At 43.0% G+C, this 23,369-nt stretch overlaps 1 protein-coding gene across 1 annotated transcript in view; it reads left to right on the forward strand.

Annotated features, from left to right (window-relative positions):
• The window catches only part of pkdcca (protein kinase domain containing, cytoplasmic a), a 60,715-nt gene that overhangs the window by 35,002 nt on the left and 2,344 nt on the right, over positions 1-23,369 (forward strand). Inside the window, exon 6 of the mRNA XM_078405818.1 lies at positions 21,443-21,616. Within this exon, the coding sequence (XP_078261944.1) occupies positions 21,443-21,616 (174 nt within the window). The remainder of the gene's footprint in view (positions 1-21,442; positions 21,617-23,369) is intronic.

Genomic DNA, 23,369 nt, shown 5'->3' on the forward strand with positions numbered 1-23,369 from the left:
TTTGAACGCAGTGCACAAAGATGGAAATGTGTGAATTTATTGCCGTGCCTAGCTGGAGATGGACATGTATTTATTACTTTGAAAGGCAATTAGTGTGTAAATCAAAATGCAACCTTGCCTTTTGCACTGTGATTTACTGTCGTGAGCCTTCAAATGTTATTAAATTATTTTGGGTGAGGGTTTCTCAAGGCAGAATTCAGGGCTGAATACCTCAATAAAATCTGACCGTTTTATGAAACGCAATGTCTCCAATGGGGGGTGGGTAAAGGATGAGAAAAGCTGGATGAAAGTGTGCTTGGATGTTTGATAAATTGACATTCTTCATTCACTGCTTTGAACGAGGCTGGTCATTGTTCACAGGAAATCTTTAGTCTCATTTTCGTAGATTGCCCTGTCAAACTAACTGCTCTGAATGACTGAGAAAGGGAGGGAGTTGCTGCTGTTTCGTGGGGGCTGTGGGGCAAGAAGGTAATGGATTTGCCACGGAGATAAAGGATTTGCCATGGAGATGCACAGAAACTTAGAACACAAGCATATCTTTTGCGTTACCTGCACATTATATTGTAGGAAGTCCCTCCTCACTCAGCACTTCAGCAGGTGTCTCTGATCAACACCAGAAATGCCTTGGCCGGTGTCCAGAATCATGCGTATTTACGGAGTAAAAATGTGTGCAGTGTGGGAGGTGGTCTTCTAGCATCAGACTGGACCTGCTCGGAGAAAATTACTCTTTATCAGGTAACATTGAGACAGGAAGGTAAATTAGTCAAAGTCTGACTCATACGAAAAAGTAAATTTAGATTAACAGTTAATTTTTGAGGAAAAAAATCATGCTCGGTATGTAAGTACCGCTGAGTGGAGTGAGGAAAGCTTTGCAGAGTCTTGTGATCAGCAAGTGGCTCTGCTATGTCACTGAGTCATAGAGTCATACAGCATGGAATCCGGCCTTTCGGCCCAACTTGCCCTGTCCTGATTTAACAGGTCCATTTGATTTGACGCTTGTTAATTTTCCTAGCATTATGATATCAGGGTGGCATGGTGGCGCAGCTGTAGATTTGCTGCCTTTAAGCGCCAGAGACCTGGGTTTGATCCTGATGACGTGATTGAAGCCAATTAACTACATACCTGTATGTCTTTGGAGTATGGGAGGAAACCGGGGCCACTGAAGAAAACCCAGGCAGTCACAGGGAAAAGCATACAAACTCCATACAGACAGCACCTGTAGCAACTCTACCACTGCGCTACTGTGCCACCCATAACAGTCTGAAGAAGGGTCTTGACCCGAAACGTCACCCATGCCTTCTCTCCCGAGATGCTGCCTGATCTGCTGAGTTACTCCAGCATTTTGGAAACAACCGAATGGGTGTTTGGAACCTCACCTCTGCACCCATCTAGTGCAACCATTATTGCACATTGCAGTTGCTCGGCAAAATATGAATATAGGTTGTCGTCGAAAGCGGTCTAAGAGTTCATAAATGTGCTCTGTGTATACTATTGCCTTCACTGCAAGAACAGCTGGCATCACTCTCAGCAGGGATTGCCAAATTGTGAGCCAGTGCAATAACTCGTGGTTATTCCGCTTGGGTAGCTTACAACCCAACGGTGTGAATGTTGAATCCTCTAATTATAGGTAACCTCTCACTAACCTCCCCCCTCTTTTTTTTTCCCCACACCCCTTATTTCCCTCTCCCATTTTTCCCTCCCCTGAGCCCCATCTGGACTCCCAGCTATTTCTTCCCTCCTCTCTCTGGCTTCACCATCTGCAACTCTTTAAAACTGTCTCACACCTTCTGTTCTTATCTCTGGACTTTCTTCCAGCCATCTGCCTCTGAACTCCCCTACCACTCACCTGTGTCGATCTATTGCCCGCCATGCCTCACCCCTTTTCCAACTGTTCTCCCACCTAGAATTAGGCTGAAGAAGGGTCTCGACCCGAAACATTGTCTCCATGTTGTTTCCATGAACCCACCGAGCTACTCCACCATTTTGTGTCCTTTTGCACAATACCTCTAGTACTGCGGTATATCTCTTCCAAAGGGAGAATTCCCATGCTGCCTTGCACCTTAGTTGATGTGTTGAAAGTTGTGCCACGCTGGAACAAACAATGTGGTCTGGGGCATTTAATTGGTGAACTTGGAATAGCAGAAGATCTGCTCCAAAGAAATTAATGACTATGTAAGTGTATATATATAGCAACACTATAACATAGAGCATAAACCAGACTTGCTTGAGGGGCTGGCAGCTTCGGTGGAGGGAAATGGACAGGTGATGTTATGGGTTGGGATCCTACAGATTGTAAAATCATAATATACACACAGTGTTTTACATCCAGGGAATAGCGAAGTAGCATCCAAAATATTTGCTATATTTAACACATAAAATGATTGGATCTTTGCCCTTCCCTTTACTACTTACTTCACCAGTCGTGAGTACTCCAGCACTGTGTAACACATGTTACCACTTTACAATGGTTTGGAAGGCCCGTCTCATAGCAACCTTAAGTAACTCCATGCAAACACATTCAGTACAGGGCCATTCTTAGTCACGTGCGTGACCAAAAATGTGAAAAATTGTGGAATACATCTCTCCTAATTCTGAAAGCATTACCGGTATATTGTTTTGTACTGTATATATGACTTATATATGTCGAAGTTTATCTAGTGGAATTTTTATATGTTATGCTGACAATGTTTGTTTAGGGTCAGAGGTCAAATATGACTGGTCATGTGTGCGACCATGTGAGGTCACATTTTTCACATTTTTGGTCACACGTGCGACTAAGAATGGCCCTACAGAGGAAAGCCATGCCGATGGGAGCCGGGAAACGCAGCGAATGACGATGAGAATTGTTGGGAAATTGTATTACCATGTTGTGCTGGAGAGCTTTTACACATGGGGCAGGTCGTGACTGGCATCCTCAGCTATCACTCACTGAAGGAAGGTCATGACCCAAAATGGCATCTGGTTGTTTCCCTCCAGAGATGCTGTCTGGCCTGCTGAGTTCTTCCAGCAGTTCAGTTTTTGCTTAGGATTCCAGCGTCTGCAGTCTCTTGTGCCTCTCTTTGTCAAACATCAATGATGGTCTTTGTGGATTCATAGTTTAATGGACAAGCAAATCAACTTTTCAAAAAGAGCTTTAATTCATCAGACTTTCCACGTCATACATTGTTCACATTCAGAAGAATGACTAGTTTTTAGTTTTAGTTTTAGAGATACAGTGCGGAAACAGGCACTTTGGCCCACCGAGTCCACGCCGACTAATGATCCCCGCTATCCTATTCTACACACCAGGGAAAATTCACCTACAAACTCTACGTCTTTGGAGTATGGGAGAAAACTGGAGCATCCGGAGAAAACCAGTCACATGAAGACCGTACAAACTCCGTACGGACAGCACCCATAGTCAGGATTGAACCCGGGTCTCTGGAACTGTAAGGCAGCAACTCTACTGCTGCGCCATCATGTTTCATCCTAGTGTTCCTTGAAAAGCAATATCTGCATCACAGTTTTGAGTCAGGTACTGAAATATATCGCAGCGATCAGATTATCACATGATGAAGAAAATTGTTTATGAAATTAACTAACAAATGGTGTGCAATACATATTTTAATATATTTTTCAGTAATAACCCTGTTTAAGGGTAGTTTTAATAGGGATTTGTGAAAATCCAACACTCCTCCACCTCACCCCAATGAACCTTCCAATCAAAATGTGTAGGAAGGAACAGCAGCTGCTGGTTTACACCGAAGATAGGCATGGCGGCGCAGCAGTAGAGTTGCTGCCTTACAGCGTTTGCAGCGCTGGTGACCCGGGTTCGATCCCGCCTACGGGTGTTGTCTGTACGGAGTTTGTACATTCTCCCTGTGACTGCGTGGTTTTGCTCCTAGATCTTCGCTTTCCTCCTACACTCCAAAGAAGTACAGGTTTGTAGGTTAGTTGGCTTGGTATAAGTGCAAAATTGGCCCTAGTGTGTGTAGGATGGTGTTAATGTGCAGGGATTGCTCACCAGCGCGGACGCTGGGCCGAAGGGCCTGTTTCCGCGCTGTATCTCTAAATTAAACTAAACGAAACTAAACAAAGTGCTGGAGTAACTCAGTGGGTCAGGCAGCATCTCTGGAGAAAAAGGAAAAGGTGATGTTTTGGGTTAAGACTCTTCTTCAGACCAGACAATTTGGCAATCCCCGCTGAGTTACTTCAACATTTCGTGTCTATTTCCAGTCAAAGTTGTTTATTCCATTTGGAATACCAAACATATTTCAATCCAAATACTTCAGGAGCTCTTTCTTACTATGTTGCCCACTTTTTTCCTGGGGTACTTTATCAATTTTTGTTACAATAAGTGCTCTACTGGATATCTCAGTCATTGTTGTTACAATAAGTGCTCTACTGGATATCTCAGTCATTGTTGTTACAATAAGTGCACTACTGGATATCTCAGTCGTTTTTGTGACTTGAGTGGTGCATTCAATCATCCAGGGAATTTAACATTGGATTATTTCGGGAGTTTAAAATTTCAGAGACTCACTGGAGAAGGTGCCAAGTACAAAATGGACCATCTACCTTCTTCCTTTTAATCTTTGAAGTAAGAAACATAAATCTGAAGAGAAAATCTAAACCAGGGGTTATAAATGTACAACCTACAAATCATGATTCTGAGCCAAAACTTTAAAAAAAACTGACCTCATGAGAATCTAATGACCCAGATTCAAATGCACTATTTATCTACTCAGTGGATTTTGCTGTTGCCAAAAGGTTTGACCAAAGACGAATTTTGGCATGAAGGAACATGAAAATTGCCAAGTGACTTTGTGGGTCAATATATTAGACTACCACACTAGCCAGCACCTTATGTTATGTCCAAAACAAAGGGATACAAATTTCTCATTGGATAAATTAATTTCAAACCTCTTTCAATTCAATTTCAATTAGATTAATGCACCATCATGACTCTGAGGAGCAGGAACCGGGAGGACTCTGTTTCAGTCACTGCTTTATAGACAATAGACAATAGGTGCAGGAGTAGGCCATTCAGCCCTTCGAGCCAGCACCGCCATTCAATGCGATCATGGCTGATCACTCTCAATCAGTACCCCATTCCTGCCTTCTCCCCATACCCCCTCAGCTCTCTCTTGAAAGCATCCAACGAACTGGCCTCCACTGCCTTCTGAGGCAGAGAATTCCACACCTTCACCACTCTCTGACTGAAAAAGTTCTTCCTCATCTCCGTTCTAAATGGCCTACCCCTTATTCTTAAACTGTGGCCCCTTGTTCTGGACTCCCCCAACATTGGGAACATGTTTCCTGCCTCGAAAGTGTCCAATCCCCTAATTATCTTATATGTTTCAATAAGATCCCCCCTATCCTTCTAAATTCCAGTGTATACAAGCCTAATTGCTCCAGCCTTTCAACATACGACAGTCCCGCCATTCCGGGAATTAACCTAGTGAACCTACGCTGCACGCCCTCAATAGCAAGAATATCCTTCCTCAAATTTGGAGACCAAAACTGCACACAGTACTCCAGATGCGGTCTCACCAGGGTGGTACAACTGTAGAAGGACCTCTTTGCTCCTATACTCAACTCCTCTTGTTATGAAGGCCAACATTCCATTGGCTTTCTTCACTGTCTGCTGTACCTGCATGCTTCCTTTCAGTGACTGATGCACAAGGACACCCAGATCTCGTTGAACATCCCCTCTTCCTAATTTGACACCATTCAGATAATAATCTGCCTTTCTATTCTTACTTCCAAAGTGAATAACCTCACACTTATCTACATTAAACTGCATCTGCCATGTATCCGCCCACTCACACAACCTGTCCAAGTCACCCTGCAGCCTTATTGCATCTTCCTCACAATTCACACTACCCCCCAGCTTAGTATCATCTGCAAATTTGCTAATGGTACTTATAATCCCTTCATCTAAGTCATTAATGTATATCGTAAATAGCTGGGGTCCCAGCACCGAACCTTGCGGTACCCCACTGGTCACTGCCTGCCATTCCGAAAGGGACCCATTTATCCCCACTCTTTGCTTTCTGTCTGTCAACCAATTTTCTATCCATGTCAGTACCCTACCCCCAATACCATGTGCTCTAATTTTGCCCACTAATCTCCTATGTGGGACCTTGTCGAAGGCTTTCTGAAAGTCGAGGTACACCACATCCACTGACTCTCCCCTGTCAATTTTCCTAGTTACATCCTCAAAAAATTCCAGTGGATTTGTCAAGCATGATTTCCCCTTCGTAAATCCGTGCTGACTCGGAATGATCCTGTTACTGTTATCCAAATGCTCAGCAATTTCGTCTTTTATAATTGACTCCAGCATCTTCCCCACCACTGATGTCAGACTAACTGGTCTATAATTACCCGTTTTCTCTCTCCCTCCTTTCTTAAAAAGTGGGATAACATTTGCTATCCTCCAATCCACAGGAACTGATCCTGAATCTATAGAACATTGAAAAATGATCTCCAATGCTTCCACTATTTCTAGAGCCACCTCCTTTGTGTTGAAGTTTCTAATGATGATGTGATTAGCTTGTGAGATGAAGGGGGAAAGATCAGCTGAGTTTTCCCTTCAACGATTACTGTGCAATTATCAGCGGCAAAACGCATATTTTGCTGGATGGTGCTCTTCACGATTCATTAACCTGCCGATACTTAGTATCAATGCTGACAAATGAGGGATGATCACTTCAGAAAGGCAGCAGACAATAGACAATAGGAGTAGGCCATTCGGCCCTTCGAGCCAGCACCGCCATTCAATGTGATCATGGCTGATCATTCTCAATCAGTACCCCGTTCCTGCCTTCTCCCCATACCCCCTGACTCCGCTATCCTTAAGAGCTCTATCTAGCTCTCTCTTGAATGCATTCAGAGAACTGGCCTCCACTGCCTTCGGAGGCAGAAAATTCCACAGATTTACAACTCTCTGACTGAAACAGTTTTTCCTCATCTCCGTTCTAAATGGCTCACCCCTTATTCTCAAACAGGAGGCTGCTGAGCTATTTTCTCAGCAAGTCCAAGCTCTCTCAGAAAATAGGAAATGGAAGTAAATATATTTGAGAAGTTTCAGCCCATTTCCTGTTCTCCAAAGATACTTGTAGAGCAGCATTAGAATCTCACAGTCAAAATGAGTACCTGAATATAAGACCACCATTTTGTTTCGATCGTTAGATGGTTCAACTTTAGCTTAAGTTAGACACAAAAAGCTGGAGTAACTCAGCGGGTCAGACAGCATCTCTGGGGAAAAGGAATAAGTAATGTTTCAAGTCATATTAATGATTTGGACGAGGGAATTGAATGCAACATCTCTAAGTTTGCGGATGACACGAAGCTGGGTGGCAGTGTTAGCTGCGAAGAGGATGCTAGGAGGCTGCAGAGTGACTTGGATAGATTAGGCGAGTGGGCAAATGCATGGCAGATGCAATATAATGTGGATAAATGTGAGGTTATCCACTTTGGCGGCAAGAACAGGAAAGCAGAGTATTACCTGAATGGTGGCCAATTAGGAAAAGGGGAGATGCAACGTGACCTGGGTGTCATTGAAAGCAAGCGTGCAGGTGCAGCAGGCAGTGAAGAAAGCGAATGGTATGTTAGCATTCATAGCAAGAGGATTTGAGTATAGGAGCAGGGAGGTTCTGCTGCAGTTGGTGAGACCGCACCTGGAGTATTGTGTACAGTTTTGGTCTCCTAATCTGAGGAAAGACATTCTAGCCTTAGAGGGAGTACAGAGAAGGTTCACCAGATTGATCCCTGGGATGGCAGGACTTTCATATGAAGAAAGACTGGAAAGACTAGGCTTATACTCGCTGGAATTTAGAAGACTGAGGGGGGATCTTATAGAAACATATAAAATTCTTAAGGGGTTGGAGATGCGGGAAGATTGTTCCCGATGTTGGGGAGGTCCAGAACCAGGGGTCACAGCTTAACGATAAGGGGGAAGTCTTTTAGGACCGAGATAAGAAAACATTTCTTCACACAGAGAGTGGTGAGTCTGTGGAATTCTCTGCCACAGAGGGTAGTTGAGGCCAGTTCATTGGCTATATTTAAGAGGGAGTTAGATGTGGCCCTTTTTGCTAAAGGGATCAGCGGGTATGGAGAGAAGGCAGGTACAGGTTACTGAGCTGGATGATCAGCCATGATCATATTGAATGGCGGTGCAGGCTCGGGGCCGAATGGCCTACTCCTGCACCTATTTTCTATGTTTCTATGTTTCTAAGTCAAGACCCTTTAGTAGTTTAGTTTAGAGATAAAGAATGGAAACATGCCCTTCAGCCCATTGGGTCCACGGCGACCGTCGATTGCACATTCACACTCCTTACTACTTTCTCATCCATTCCTTACATACACTGGGGCAAGTTACAGAGCCCAAGTAACCTAGAAAATCCACACATCTTTGGGATGTGAGAGAACACCAGGGCACCTACGTAGTCACAAGGAGAATGTGCAAACTCCGCACAGACAGCAACCAAAGTCGGGATTGAACCCAGGTCTCTGGTGCTGTGAGGCAGCAGCTCTACCTGCTGCGCCACTGTGCTACTCTAACTGTTCATTGGTTTTGAAAGCACTGGCTGGTATGGAGTTCCAGTCGTCAATGAGGAATTACTCACAGCACGTAACAAAAGCTGTGATGATGGTTTTCCCCTAACTTTACTGTTTAATCAGCCATGACTTAAATGGAGCATATTATATATTGCAGCCAAAGTTATTATCAAAACTTCTTCAAGTGGAAGCAATTCTGTAATGTGGAAATGACGTTAGAGGGATACTTGTTGCTAAGAACTCAGTTCAACAGAAGGCTTCAATCCAATTAGAAAGGTTAAAGGTGTAGTCCATTTACAGCTGCAAATATAAAAATCTTCATCAGTGATTATTTTAATTTGCTGCTGCATGACTTAGCTTAAAAGTTCAGAGGGAGCTGGGGAGTTGAGAAAGCGAAGTTGACTCTTTTTCCATGAAACACGATGAACAGAGGGAGTTTGGGAGGGAAGCGAGACTGAATGGCAGCCAAGCATGCAAAGCAGGGCAGACCAGATGAACTGGGCAAGACGCAAGCCGACATGCTTCACATACTCCATTATTTGAACCCCCATCCAGAAACCTTTGTCAAACAGAGCAAGAAAAGTTTTGTTAATTAAAAGCCTCTGCGCTATTCATGTCCAGAGAGAAGAAAAGCAAAATAGTTTTGTGTTTCTGATTTTGGGGGAGGGGCAGAAGATGCAAGTCCAGCTCGAACACCAACAATCAACCTCAGTGTTTAGGATTTAGAAATAGTTCAGCTGAATGGATGTTACTTATTAAAAGCTGCATTCTTTGTACGAGAGCTGAATTTAATAGAGACATGCACTCCATCAGGTAATGGATATTGAATTTGCTGAACCAAATTTATCTGTGACATCCTTTTCAGAAGAATGTAGACTTTTTAATGAATTCAATAGATACATCTTTGTGTTGTTAATCAGATACAACAATTTGGAAGTTGCAGTTAATGGTTTTTACGGGTTATTTTGAGACGATTAAGGGCCCAAATAAACCTCTTCTTGTACGCAAATAACTGAAGGATTTAAGCTTAGAAATGTCACCACCTAAATGGTGAAATGTGCAAAGCATGCTCCTTTATTTAAAGAAACAATTAGTTGCATGCTCTTGGGAAACAAGTGATCGGCCTATTGCTTGTTTGACCAAGGCCAGCTGGTTGTAGAACAATTGGAAAGAAATAATGTATAAAAATGCTGAATAGTTAGCACAGGTCAGACAGAAAATCCTTTTTGTCTCGGAGTATTTTCAGATTTTCTGCTTTCATTTTTAGCAGATTTCCACTTTCAAAGTGCTTAATTTTGCCTCTAAACAGCATTGCGCCGATTCCTGTCACTGTGCCAAGAGCACACATTCAGTCAATTGATCTTGTATTGTGGGGAAGGAAGGCTGAAATGCAGGTTGCAGGCTTTATTATCCAGCTTCCACCTGGACCCTCTGTCCATTGATATGGTGTAGATTTTTACTCAATGCCAGAACTACATCTTTGGGATGTACATCTATTCACTTTTGAACTTCTAATTGAATTTTATGTTGGACCATGAATTCTTAAGTAATTTAGTAAAACTACCAGTAGTACCTTACTTTAAGTCCTAACACGATTAAGCAATATTAAGCAATATACCTTGGTAGGAATTGTTCTTAAATGCTTTGTGATGCTTATATGCCACAGTTACAATGATACCTACTATATATACACAATATGTATATATATATATATATATATAAGAAAATAACTGCAGATGCTGGTACAAATCGATTTATTCACAAAATGCTGGAGTAACTCAGCAGGTCAGGCAGCATCTCGGGAGAGAAGGAATGGGTGATGTTTCGGGTCGAGACCCTTCTTCAGACATATATATATATGTATACGCGCACACATACCACACACACATAAATATACACGTACGCACACACGTATTTATATACACACAGACACACACAGGCACACACACACACACACACACACGCGTATATATATATAAAAACGTCAAACATTTAATGCCCTCACCTAAAAGTTTCCAATAGAAGTACTCCAATGCTTGATCCTTAGCCACAAAAATTAGGAAGATTCCAAATCTATAACCTGGTGTATGAAGATCTTGTAGTTGCTCTTATCCATTTTTTTTAAATAGGAGGGGATAACGCCGATCTGATTTACTCCTCCAGTTGCAATGCTACTCCTACTATCAGTAAGTGCACATTTGTGGATACTGGGTGCAAACAGGATAATGGGAATGTGTGAAGACGTTTAGACTACTCATATTTATCGTCCAGGATTACACGAGAACAATGGGCATATGACAAGGTAGTGGTGCACTCCGTGATGATAACTCTGAAAGATTCTCTACCTTTTAAGGAGCAAACAGCAAATTGGGAAAGTATATGGAGAAACCATACCACCAAACTGAACCGTGCCAAATTAGGTTTATATATCAATTTACATTGCCATCACAAAGTGTTTCGGGGGGGGGGGGGGGTACTGACTTTTCCAGATACTAATTCTTTGCAAGAAGTGAGACATTTGTCAATAATCTAAAGATTATCAACATTTTATTTACAAAAGGAAATACCTTTATGAAATTCAGTGGTTAAGTGGTTGACTGTTTTCCTTTTTTTTAAACCAAGCTGAAAAAGCGCATCTTTTAATACTCTAGTCCCACTTAACTGCATGATGCTGACAGTAAAATAACATCTGCTTGCAACTGAGTAATGTGACTGACCCAGTCCCACGGCTGTAAATCTGTTAGTTGTACATTTAAGTTGCACGTGGCAAGTCAGCACTGCTTTGCCAAAGATCGTGCTTCACTGAAAAATGAAAGGAAGAATTTGAGGAGCTGGACAGACTGCAGCCAGATTTTGTTTTTAAAACACATGCTTCAGAATCATCATAGTATATCAATTCATCTGTTTACAATTAGCCCACTATGCTGTGTGTCTCTGTGCATTGCAACTAATTTGGATGAAAAATCCATCTATAATCAGACTGAACCAACTTGCTCTCATTTAGTGGAGTCTCCTGAGTGAGATTGGCCCCTCTGGCTCACCTGCTTTGGGATTTTGATCTTGTCTCCTGTGCCAATATATCCCTTGGCTTTCCTTGCTCTCCACTGAGCAAAATGAGCAGAAAGCATTAGCAAATTCCACTGCCAGGTGGGCTGAAGAAAGAGAGAAAGAGAGATAGAGAGAGAGAGCAAGAGAAAACGGAAATACTGGGAAGTAAAAGAGAATGGGATGAAAGGGAAAGCTAATGCCATCTGGCAGTCTCCATCCAGCATTTGTGATAGATGAGGTTAGCTGCATTTAGCCACGTGTATGTTTCTAGAGCAATTCAAAACCTCAGATGTACAACATGCATCTGAAAATCTCCAATTTATAATTTATCTATCTGGTAGGTTTGTCCTGCTTGGAAATACAATTAATGCAGGCATTAAAATAATGTTAATGAATAAACTGTGAGCATAGATATGATGGACTGAATGGCGGCCTCGATGTAAGTTTCTCTAGTTTCCAGGACCAACAGAAATTCTGGCAAGCACGCAATCTTGGTCAATGTTAACGTCTATTCAGAAGAAGAGAAAATTAGGAAGAAAATGAGTGATCTAAATGAAAGCATCAGCTTAGATTTTGATAAAGTTTAGTATGAGTTTAACTCTAGTTTTCACTTAAGAATATGTAGTGCAGAGTGGAGGTTCCATGGAATGTGAATTTCTACTGAGGATACAAAATGAAAATTGGTGATAGAAATTTCAGCGAAGCAGAGAGATGCTGTAATACAGTGCTAATTTTTTTTTAAAGTATTGAATCATGAATTTAAACTGTGAAGCGAAAGTGAAAGCAATAAAAATAGGAGCATTTTAACCAGGGTAACAAAATAATAATGTCTATCTTTGGAGGAAATATGAAAGGAAGGTTTCTTAGATCATTAAAAGCAGCTGAGCCTTGTTGCTTGTAGTTTTTGTGCATTTGGATGCTCAGAATGTTTCACATGTCCTGGGAAGTGTGGGTGTATAAAGAGCCTCTAAATTGAATAACAGGGTGTCCAGGAAAGCAAAAGGATGTCTTACATGAAACAGCACAAAGTTTCAAGGCATTCTTTAATTTCAAAAGTACACCTCATTCATAAAAGTACCTTCAGGAAATCTCACAACAATTCTTTGAAGGTATGTTACGATTAAGGTCAAATCAATACACTCTCCTACAATGAATCAACGACACCAAGGCATTCCATTCTCAAGCATTCCATTCTCATTCTCCATTTTCAATGTTAGATTAGTGGGAGTGATGAATCCTTACCATCCACAGAATGGCACCTTTAAACAAACGCCTACACAGAGGGAGCTTGATATGTAGATATGCAGAGCTCGTTGTAAGGTAGGCATTTTATAACTGCCAGTGTGAGACCCACATGGTGTGTTGCCTCCCAAGTGCAAGGGTGAAGAACTCTGAGGCAGTGCAGAGTATTCTGTGGAGGAAGTGAGTGAGACAGAAGTTGTGCTATATATTGATCTTAACGACATGGGTAGAAAAGGGGATAAGATTCTGCAGCCTATTTATATGAAGCGAGTTTAAGAAACAGGATCTTAAAGAACCTCTCAGTCCAACATGCAGCTGAGTAGAAATAGGACTAAACCTTAATCTTAACACAAACCAATATATCTGTCCTTAACTGCTCCAGGATATGCTCTCTCTTTAAAATTCAATACTCTACAATATGTTCTTTCACCTGCTTTGTATCTGGGAATATTTAGTACCCAACCCTGTCTGTTTTTGGCCAGGTCTCTATCATGGCTACAACATGATAATTCCAAATGGTCAGTTGTGCCTCACGTCTAAAAGAATAAGATTCCCTGCTCTAGGCCGGAGTGATGGTGCAGCAGAGAGGAATTTAGATTTCTGGGCAGGACCAATTCTCAGGGAAGGTGTAAGATGGAACCTGTACACCTCAAACCCAATACCATCATCTTCATAAGGTGGTTTGATGACATGTGGCAGTCAGGCAGATTGGCGGTTGGTAACATGGTGTGGTTGTGATTGAGAGGGAAGTGGGTGTGACTTAGCTTGGCTGAGGCAGCATTTAACAATAAATGCTGGCGTTATGAGGAGATAGGGTGGGACTTATTTCCCTGGAGCACAGGAGATTGAGGGGGACCTTTTGAAGTGTATAAAATTACAGGGTGTGTAGAGATGATGGATGGTCAGCATCATGATTTTCTGTAATGCAAACCCATCATAGAGTCACAGAGACATACAGTATGTAAATAGGCTCTTTAGCCCAACTTGCCCACTCCAATCAACATGCCCCATCTACACTACTCCCACCTGCGTGCATTTAGCCTATATCCCTCTAAACCTATCGCATCCATGTACCTGTCTAAATGTTTCTGAAATGTTGTGATTGTGTCAAGAAATCTGAGTTGACAAATATTAAACCGTGTTTACCTTATTTCACTTAAATTTTGTTACGAGTAAATTTTTATTCCATATCCCCAAATTTTTTATTGTGAATTCAATAAGGGCGAATTTCCATTACTCAAACTGCTATAATGTGGAGAGGTTGCTTGTCATAAAATAAGGTGCAGAAAGGATGAGGTATTTCTAAAGAATACTACTAAGAGCTTTCTTGATCTGCTTGTTCCCTGTTCAGTGAGGATGGAGGCATTTCTTGATATTGGTTTTCAGGGAATGAGCAACAGAACATTTAGGATATAATTACCAGGATATGAGAAGATTTAGAATAAGTATGGGGAAGCATATGGACCACTTTGAACTAAAAATAGACAATTGGAGAAAGGCCAGTTTCAATGGGATGGGAAAAGATCTGGTCTGAGTAATAAAAACTGAAAATGCTGGAAACCCTCAGTAGGTCAGGCAACATTGCAGCACAGTGGCAAAGCTAGTCGAGCTGCTGCTACTCTACTCCAGCAACCTGAGTTCAATCCTGACCTCTGGAGCTCTGAGAGGAAACCCAACTGGTGCAAGTTCCCTCTGCTTGGGTTTCCTTCCACATCCCAAAGACGTGCAGGTTGATAGGTTAATTGTCCACCATAAATTGCTCCCTAATGTGACAGTGAATTGTAGAATCTAGAAAGCTGATGGAAATGTGAGGAAGATAAAATGGAATTAGTGCAGGATTGCGGTAAAAGACGTGTGCTTAATGGTTGGCTCTGACTCAGTGGGCCAAAAGGTCTGTAGTGTGCCTATGTTCAGTTCTATGGCATACAACTCCAAAGACGTACAGGGGTTTGTAGGTTAATTGGCTTGGTAAATGTAAAAATTGTCCCTGGTGTGTGTAGGATAGTGTTAATATGTGGGGATCGTTGGTCGGCGCGGACCCAGTGGGCCGAAGGGCCTGTTTCCGTGCTGTATCTCTAAACTAAACTAAACCTTGATAAATTGGAATCAAAACTGGGAGTGGTGGCAGGGTTTATGTCTGTACCCTCAAGGGAGAATGGGAGGACAATTATAGCCAGAGCTTTCCGAAAGACCACTGAAATAGATAATAAACTGAAATAAAGCAAAAGGCCACATGACCAAGATCAGGTTGATGATATAACTAAGAACCAGGCTGACTGCAAGAAGTTCAGAGAAGGACAAATTGAAATGAAGAGGGGAAAACGATGGTTAGCAACAGGATTGGTAACAAGTATAAAAGAGAATCTAAATCTTTTCTCTAGATATGTAAACAGATATCCAAAGAAGAGGTGATGCCAATTAGGGACAAAAAATGGAGAGGGTATGATCTCGGTAATAGATGGTATCACAAAATGCTGGAGTAACTCAATGGGTCAGGCAGCATCTCTGGAGAGAAGGAATGGGTGATGTTTCAGGTCGAGACCCTTCTTCAGTAATAGATGACTACATAACACTGGAAATTACCTGCAAAAATGATGTTGCAGGAATTACAGTGAAGGAAGTTACAAAAGAGGCAGAAACTGATGCTGGGTAGGGGAACTATTAAGGTCCATTGTATTAAAAGCAAATAAACCCCTTGGTCCAGATTAGATATGTCTGAGATTGCAGAGTAAAGCAAGGGTGGAAACTCCAGAGGAATTGGTCATAATCTGCATTTCTAGACACTGCAAATCAGCAAAGATGTAAAGGCTGCAGAAGCAAATTTACCAGAATAATTCCAGGAATTAGGAAAAAAAAGTGTTGGAATCACTCAGTGGTTCAGGCAGCATTTCTGGAGAACATGGATAGCTGAGCCGCTGCATTACTCCAGCACTTTGTGTCTTTTTTTGTAAACTAGCATCTACAGTTCCTTGTGTCCCCAGGAATTGGGAACTTCAGTTACGTGTTTTAACTGGAATAGTTGGAGGTCTATGGTCTGTTCACTCCTGTCGTTGCTAAACTGGCAGAAGAAATAAGATGGATTCTGGATTATTGATGGGATAGGTAGAGATTTGAAGGGGCAAGGAAGTGGAGTGGGAAATATAGTAGGGTTCAGTGGGATTAAAGAAGATAGGGCTGCATTTTGCCTGGAGTCAGGATCAGGGTCCAACTGGGAAAGAATGGAGCCAGGATGTGATGAGAGAGGATTATGTCTGGGTTGGACAGGTAGGTAACTAAGTGTAGGTGGTTGGGATCAGGCCGGACAGTTGGGGGAGAGTCAATCCAAGGGTTTAGGTGGGACGATGATCGGGGCCATCATGGTTGGGTAGATAAGCAAACGAGTGTTGGCATTGTGGATTGAGCAGAGATGATTGGGAATCAGGCAAAAAGCCATCAGCAACCTGTTGAGGTGATTGGAGGATGGGGACGTAGCTTGTGGAACACAAAGTATGTGACATAGGAGGAACTGACTGGCAGGTGACAGTTGCTCCAGACTCCCAGGAGCAGAGCAGTTACAGTTTAACTAATGCTTAAGCAAGGCTAAGCTGTTTCATGTTAAAGGTCCACACCATTTGCAATGCCTATGTGCACAGAATTGTTTTGTGCCAGTGATGTTGGAATATGCTGTTTGTCAAGACCATATGTGGCTTGCAACCTCTTGAGAGTGAGTATCAAGCACAAGTCTGTTTGAAGAAACTACTAACTACTAAGTGTAAGTAAGTGTACTAACTATCATATTTAATGTTCTTTTTTAAAATATAACCAACCAAAAAGGTTGCACTATCCAAGAGAGTTTTCACTGTCATGTATTCAGACTGAAAACAGTTTTCCCTTTTAGCATTTTTTCTGTCTTTTTCCTTGTCAGGTTTACTTGAATCAAGATTTATGAGGTTAAGTTGGATAAATGGAGTTCAGATATAGATCAGATTTAAAGGCCAAGTAGCTTACTCCAGTTCTAAACTCCCTCAGTTCAAAGATACTAACTTCTTTACCAAGCGAGAAATAGAGGCACCTCGATAATATTTGGTAGGTATAAAGTCATGATAATTTACCTTTAAAATAAATCAAAATCAATCTACTTGCCTGGACAAAGCCTCGAGTTTCCAGACTCATAGGTTGCAGTAGGTAATTATAGATGTTTAATCTTTCCAGGTCCTGCTCGGTGATGTTGTTGGCAATGTTTGATAGTAGATCAGAATCACATGTAGAAAGAAATATCCATCTGGCTGTTGTAATTGTAAATAAGTAAGGCGAGGTTAAAAAAAAAGCATCCATATTGTAATTATTTGCACTGTTTATCTTAGCCTTCTGACATTATATCAGATAAAATGTAATGTGAAGATGAAAGCTACATACCAAAGACGTATGTTGCAACAGAATCCCTTTTGTATGTAACGTTATGAATGCTCCATCACACTTGAGTACTCCAGCCTGGAAGCTCTGCCAGCCCTGGCTGCATCACATCATGACCACATGACTTTGGCAGGCCACTGTTTCAGTGCTGAAAGGGCTAAATGCTCATATATTTAATCTTGGATTCATTTTAAATGAATGCAGATGGGAAAGCTGCCATTGCTCCCTGCTCAGCAGACAAAATAACACTTGGAGCATTGAAATACATATGATTTTTGGCAGTCTAACACAAATAGATTGTAACCTCTAGACACAATGCCAATATGACACATGCCAAAAGCCATGAGTACCAGGGCTGGATTAACGTAGTCGCAAAAGTAGCATTTGCTACGGGCCCCGCACTTTCGAGGGCCCCGCGCTAAATGCTTGAAATCGGCATCCCACTGAGGGGCGCTGTGTTGCGTGCGCCACACCCCAACCGCTGCGGTTAGAATGTGTTGCCAACGCCGCGGTTACAAAGTGTTGCCAACGCCGCGGTTAGAATGTGTGTTGGTGGCGGGGCTGCTCGAGCCAATGGGCAGCCGGCGCTTCACTGCCCAACCCTCACCCACCGCCCCCCCCCCCCCCCCCACACACACATCCAGAGGGACAGAGACGAGAGACAGACGCCCCTTAAATCTCCTGAGTGCCAGCCCCCGCGGGAGTGAACACCTGGCAAATTCTCACAGCAGGTAGCAGCTCTGAGATTTTATCAAAGTCCCTCCCATCACTTCCTCCCATTGAAAGGCTAAAACGGTCCTCTTAACTCCCTGCAAAATCTCTCTCTCTCTCTCTCTCCAGTCGAGAACATGATGTGTAGCTGGCTTTATTAACACTGAGAGAGCTGCCCTTGATGTCTCCAGTGCCATTATATTAAGGTTGCCACTGTCCTGGAACATCATGTATTTTGGGCTAAATTGGGATGCCCTGTACGGGAGTGCCCATGTTCCGTATTAGGCTCGGGGGGGGGGGGGGGGTGTTTAGGCCCGGACGCCGCTTAACGGAGGTGGCGTAGCAACCCACCTCCCTGCCCGGGCGGCCACCATTGGTGGAGCGGGGGTGGGGAGGGGGGGAAGGAAGAGTCCTGTCCCGTCCCTGTGCGGGGATGTTCAGTGCGGTGGGTAGACGGTGTGGCTCTCCCACTGACGGCCCTCGGGGGGCCAGAGCATGTTGCTGTGTTGATGCCGCTGGACTCTGGACTCTGTGGGGAAGGTGCTGAGCCGACCGGGGAGAGGATGGGGATGGGGAGCCGAGGGCAGGCCCAGCACCAGGCCCAGGCCTCGGCCTCCACCTCCACCAATGCCCTGCCTCACTGCCGCTGCTGCTGCTGTCACCTTTCCCCCTGGACCACCTCAGCATCACGGTTACACGGTCACGTCTAGGCCCTGGCTCCGGCTGCTTCCCCCGGCACCAGGCCTGGATCTCCTGCCGCTACGGAGCTGGCAAACCCGCCCCCAAGTGACAAGTGCCTCAAGGAGGTCCAGCAGAAGACGGGTGACGTCTCGGGTCGAGACCCTTCGGACGGGTAGGGGAAAAAAACTGCAGATACTGGTTTAAATCGAAGGAAGACACAAAATGCTGGAGTAACAGCGGGTCAGGCAGCATCTCTGGAGAGAAGGAATGGGTGACATTTCAGGTCGAGACCTTCTCCCTTCGGAAGGGTCTCGACCCGAAATGTCACCCATTCCTTCTCTCCTGAGATGCTGCCTGACCCGCTGAGTTACTCCAGCATTTTGTGATACCATCTATTACTGAGATCGGCCCGGGCACCACCTAATGGTGGTTGCCATTGGTGGAGCGGGAGCACGTGGCCGCTGGCTCGGTGAGGCCACGTGGGGCGTGGGTGGTGACGTCACCTTGTCCTGTATTTAAGGCCCCTATATAACATATGCTACGGGCCTCGCACTAGCCTAATCCGGCTCTGATGAGTACATTGTTCCCACTTGGAAATCATAGGGATGCTGGCATTAAAATAATGTTGGACACAAAATGTTGGAGTAACTCAGCCGGGCAGGCAGATAGGAAATCCTATTTCCTTTTATAATCTTTATTTAGCAAAATGTACACAGATTCTGAGTAACATACATCCAGAGAATTATTTGATGTGATTTTTCCTGTGATTCTTCCAATTAGCTGTGATAATCAAAGCATCAATGTAATCCCTAATAGATAAGGAAAATGAGGATTGAATGTTAAACCATTTCTGGGCAGTGATATGGTTAACTTTCACCCAGAGAATCGGCTGTTGGCATTTCACGCCAATCTCATGACTGCTGGTATTTCTGTTCAAGCAGAAAGTTGCCCACCCGAAAAACCAAGTGGGTTCTTCAAATGGAAGATCCACAACATGAAACATTATCTCTGCGAACATTCATTAATCTTCTCCGCACTCTTTCCATATTGATAACGTCTTTCCTTTAGCAGCGTAACCAAAGCTTTACACAATACTCCAAGTGCGGCCTCACCAACATCTTGTACAACTGCAACATAACCTCCAAACTTCTGCACTCAGTGCCCAAATGCCTTCTGCACCGGTCGACCTGTGACGCCACTTTCAGGGAACAATGTACTTGTACTCTCATAGGGTAAAGATGCATTCCTGATCATCTGGCTGTTCCAATCTTAAATGAAGTTGCCTGCATTTTTACAATGCACATGCATTGTACTCTGAAAAATACATCAGGCACGAGGTAGATGGAAACCCATTGGCAATTTCTTCTGCTCAATTCTCAATATCAACTACCTGATATATTTATAAAAATGAAAGCTTCCAGCAAGGAGAAATCCATACACTGGTGCCAAGTACAGCATTGTGATCTGATTGCTGATTGGGACATTGCCTGAATTCTACAATATAAAATATGTTTTTAATGCATTTTCACAAGTTATCCTTTGAAATAGGAATAATAGATCATTGTATCCTTAAAGAAGACACTAGGAACTGCGAATGCTGGAATCTTGAGCAAAGCGCAAAGTGCTGGAGTAGCTCAGCAGCTGAGGGAGGAATGGGTAGGCGAAGTTTCAGCTCTGAGGAAGGGTCCTGACCTGAAATGTTGCCTACCCATTCCCTCCATTGATGCTGCCTGACCTGCTGAGTTTCTCTGACATGTTGTGTTTTGTATTGTATCTTTTATCTGGTTGCTGCAGCAAGTACCACTTTTCTGTAGTATGCAATTATGCCTCTGTTTACTTCTGAAACATCAAGTAGGAGATGATAATAATTTGGAGATTGCCAGGTACCTGGTATGTGTACAATGTTGCTAATTTGTATTGTATTGTATTGTATTGTAATCAATTTATTAGCCAAGTATGTAAAAACATACAAGGAATTTTATTTGCCATACAGTTATACCAAAAAAGCTACAAGACACACAATAACATAAAAATTAACATAAACATCCACCACAGCACACTGTGATGGAAGGCAATAACATACTATATTCTTCCCTCCTATTCCCCCGCAGTCAGGGCAGTCAAACCATCCGCAGTCGGGGCGATCGAAGCTCCCGCAGCCGCCGATCAAAGCTCCCACGTTGGGGTGATCAAAGCTCCTGCGGTTGGAGGTCCTGAGGTCGATCCCTAACCAAGGGACTGCGAGCTCCACGATGTTAAGTCCGCAGGCTCCTGCAGTTGGAGCTTCCGAAGTCGATCCCCAGCAAAGGGACTGCCAGCTCCATGATGTTAGGCCGCAGTGCGGACGGAGATACGATATGGGAAAAAGTCGCATCTCCGTCGAGGACTGAGATTTTTTAAATGTTTCCGCCACCCCTACCCCCCACCCCCCACCCCCCATATAACTAAAGATACACGAAACATACATTTAACAACAGACTAACTAAAAACAACAAAAGAAGAAAAGAACGAGACAGACAGTTGGCAAGGCTGCCACCATACGGCCCCACCCGGCATTTCTCTTGCTGGAGAAGCCAAGAGATCACTGTAAAGGCAAGACCATTGTAAAGGCAAAAGCAACAGCGAGAGATCAAGAAATTAGACTGAAAAGGCCGGGAAAATAAATTAATTGATCTACACAAAGTTAATAAATCCAATGTGTGTTTGAGATGTGTGGATATCCAACACAAGCTACATAGAGTTTAAAATCAGGAATTGTTATACATTGTTTATCCATCTGCTTCATGTACCATTGACATTAATAGGATTTATTGTATTTGATTTGCAGAATACAAGCAACTGACTAATGTTGCTATACCTGAGGAGAATTATAAATGTTGGCCATCTTACCACCACGAGGGCTGTCTGTTATCAGTCTTTGACATTAATGAAGCAATGGAGATCTGTGAGAATCATTCCCAGTGCCATGCCTTCGTTTTAACCAATCAGACAACCTGGACAGGTGAGTCTTATTGCCATCAAGGTTAAGTTCAGTCCAATATACTGGATAGTTTAGATTAATTTAGAGATGAAGCATGGAAACGGGCCCTTCGGCCCACCGAGTTCTTGCCGACCAACAGTCACCCGTACACTAGTTCTATGCCATCCCAGTTTCACATCCTACACACTAAAGGCAATTTACAGAAGCCAATTAACCTGCAAACATGCACATTTTTGGAATGTGGGAGGAAACTGGAGCACCCGGAGAAAACCCACGCGGTCACAGGGAGAATGTACAAATTCTGTTCACACTGCACCCATAGCTAGGATCAAAGCCTGTAAGGCTCTGGTGCTGTAAGGCAGCAGTTCTACTGCTGCGCCACTGTGCCACCACCATGGTTGAGTAACAAGATGTAACAGGCAAATGTGATGAGATCATTGACCTGGTCAGACCATAGGTACCCCACCAACAACATTTAGTTGTACAGATTTCTATTACCTGTAATTTCTATTCAGTTGTTTGTCTTTAAAGAACAAAAAAGTTACAAGGAAGGCCACCATTTTTGGACATGCCATATTTAGGTGTCCTAAATATGTAAGATAAGTACAGGTTGATCGAGTCTCTTGGAGAGCTCCATATGTCCATTTGTTGGACCAATTTGTCTTTTAAATGTTAAAACATCAGGAGAATTTTAATCTCAGGGAAGATTCCATCAATGTATCAACTACATCAAAACAACGTACTGGAAATCTGAACAAAAAATAGCAACCTATTACAGCAAGAATGTGGAGGCTTTGGAGAGGATGGAGAAGAGGTTTATCAGTTTGCTACCTGAGTATTAGCTATGAGAAGTGGTTGGACAAACTTGGGTTGTTTTCTCTGGTGTATTGGAGGCTGAGGGTTGACCTGATAGAAGTGTATAAAATTATAAGGGCATAGAAAGGCTAGATAGTCAGAGCCTTTTTCCCCAAGGTGGAATTGTCAGAGACGAGAGGGCATAGTTTTAAGGCAAGTGAGGAATAGTTTAAAAAATGTGTGCAGGGCTTATTTTTACACAGAAAATGGTAGGTGCCTGGAACGACCTGCCAAGGGTAGTGGCAGAAGCAGATATGATAGTGGCATTTAAGAAGCTTATAAATGGGCACATGAATATGCAGGCAATAGAGAGACATGGATACTATGCAAAATGAGGTGATTAGTTGAATTTAACATGTTCAGCACAGACATTGCATGCTGAAGGGCCTATCCTGTGCTGTAGTGTCCTCTATCCTACGTGTCCTTACTCTGTTCTCAAACAGAATAATAACCAATCAGTCCTTCCATTCTAAACTCTAATTATAATTATTGAAAACTATTTTGTTTTAAAAGATTGCAGCTACCTCTGCCCTAATTTTAACTCAAATAGTGAAAGGCCAGGATCGAGTGAATGTATAGAGGATGTTCCCACTAGTGGGAGAGTCTAGGATCAGAGGTCATAGCCTCAGAATTAACGGACATTCCTTTAGGAAGGAAATGAGGAGGAATTTCATTAGTCAGAGGGTGGTGAATCTGTGGAATTCAATGCCAAGAAAGTCTGTGGAGGTCATCAATAGATATTTTTAAGGCAGAGATAGATAGATTCTTGATTGATACAGGTGTCAGGGGTTATGGGGAGAAGGCAGCAGAATGGTGTTGAGAAGGGGAGATGGATCAGCCATGATTGAATGGCGGAGTAGACACGATGGGCCGAATGGCCCATCTGCTCCTATCATTTATGAATTATGAACATGAACTT

The sequence above is a fragment of the Rhinoraja longicauda genome, chromosome 9 (assembly GCF_053455715.1).
Source record: "Rhinoraja longicauda isolate Sanriku21f chromosome 9, sRhiLon1.1, whole genome shotgun sequence".
In the NCBI taxonomy this organism is placed as follows: Eukaryota; Metazoa; Chordata; class Chondrichthyes; order Rajiformes; family Arhynchobatidae; genus Rhinoraja; species Rhinoraja longicauda.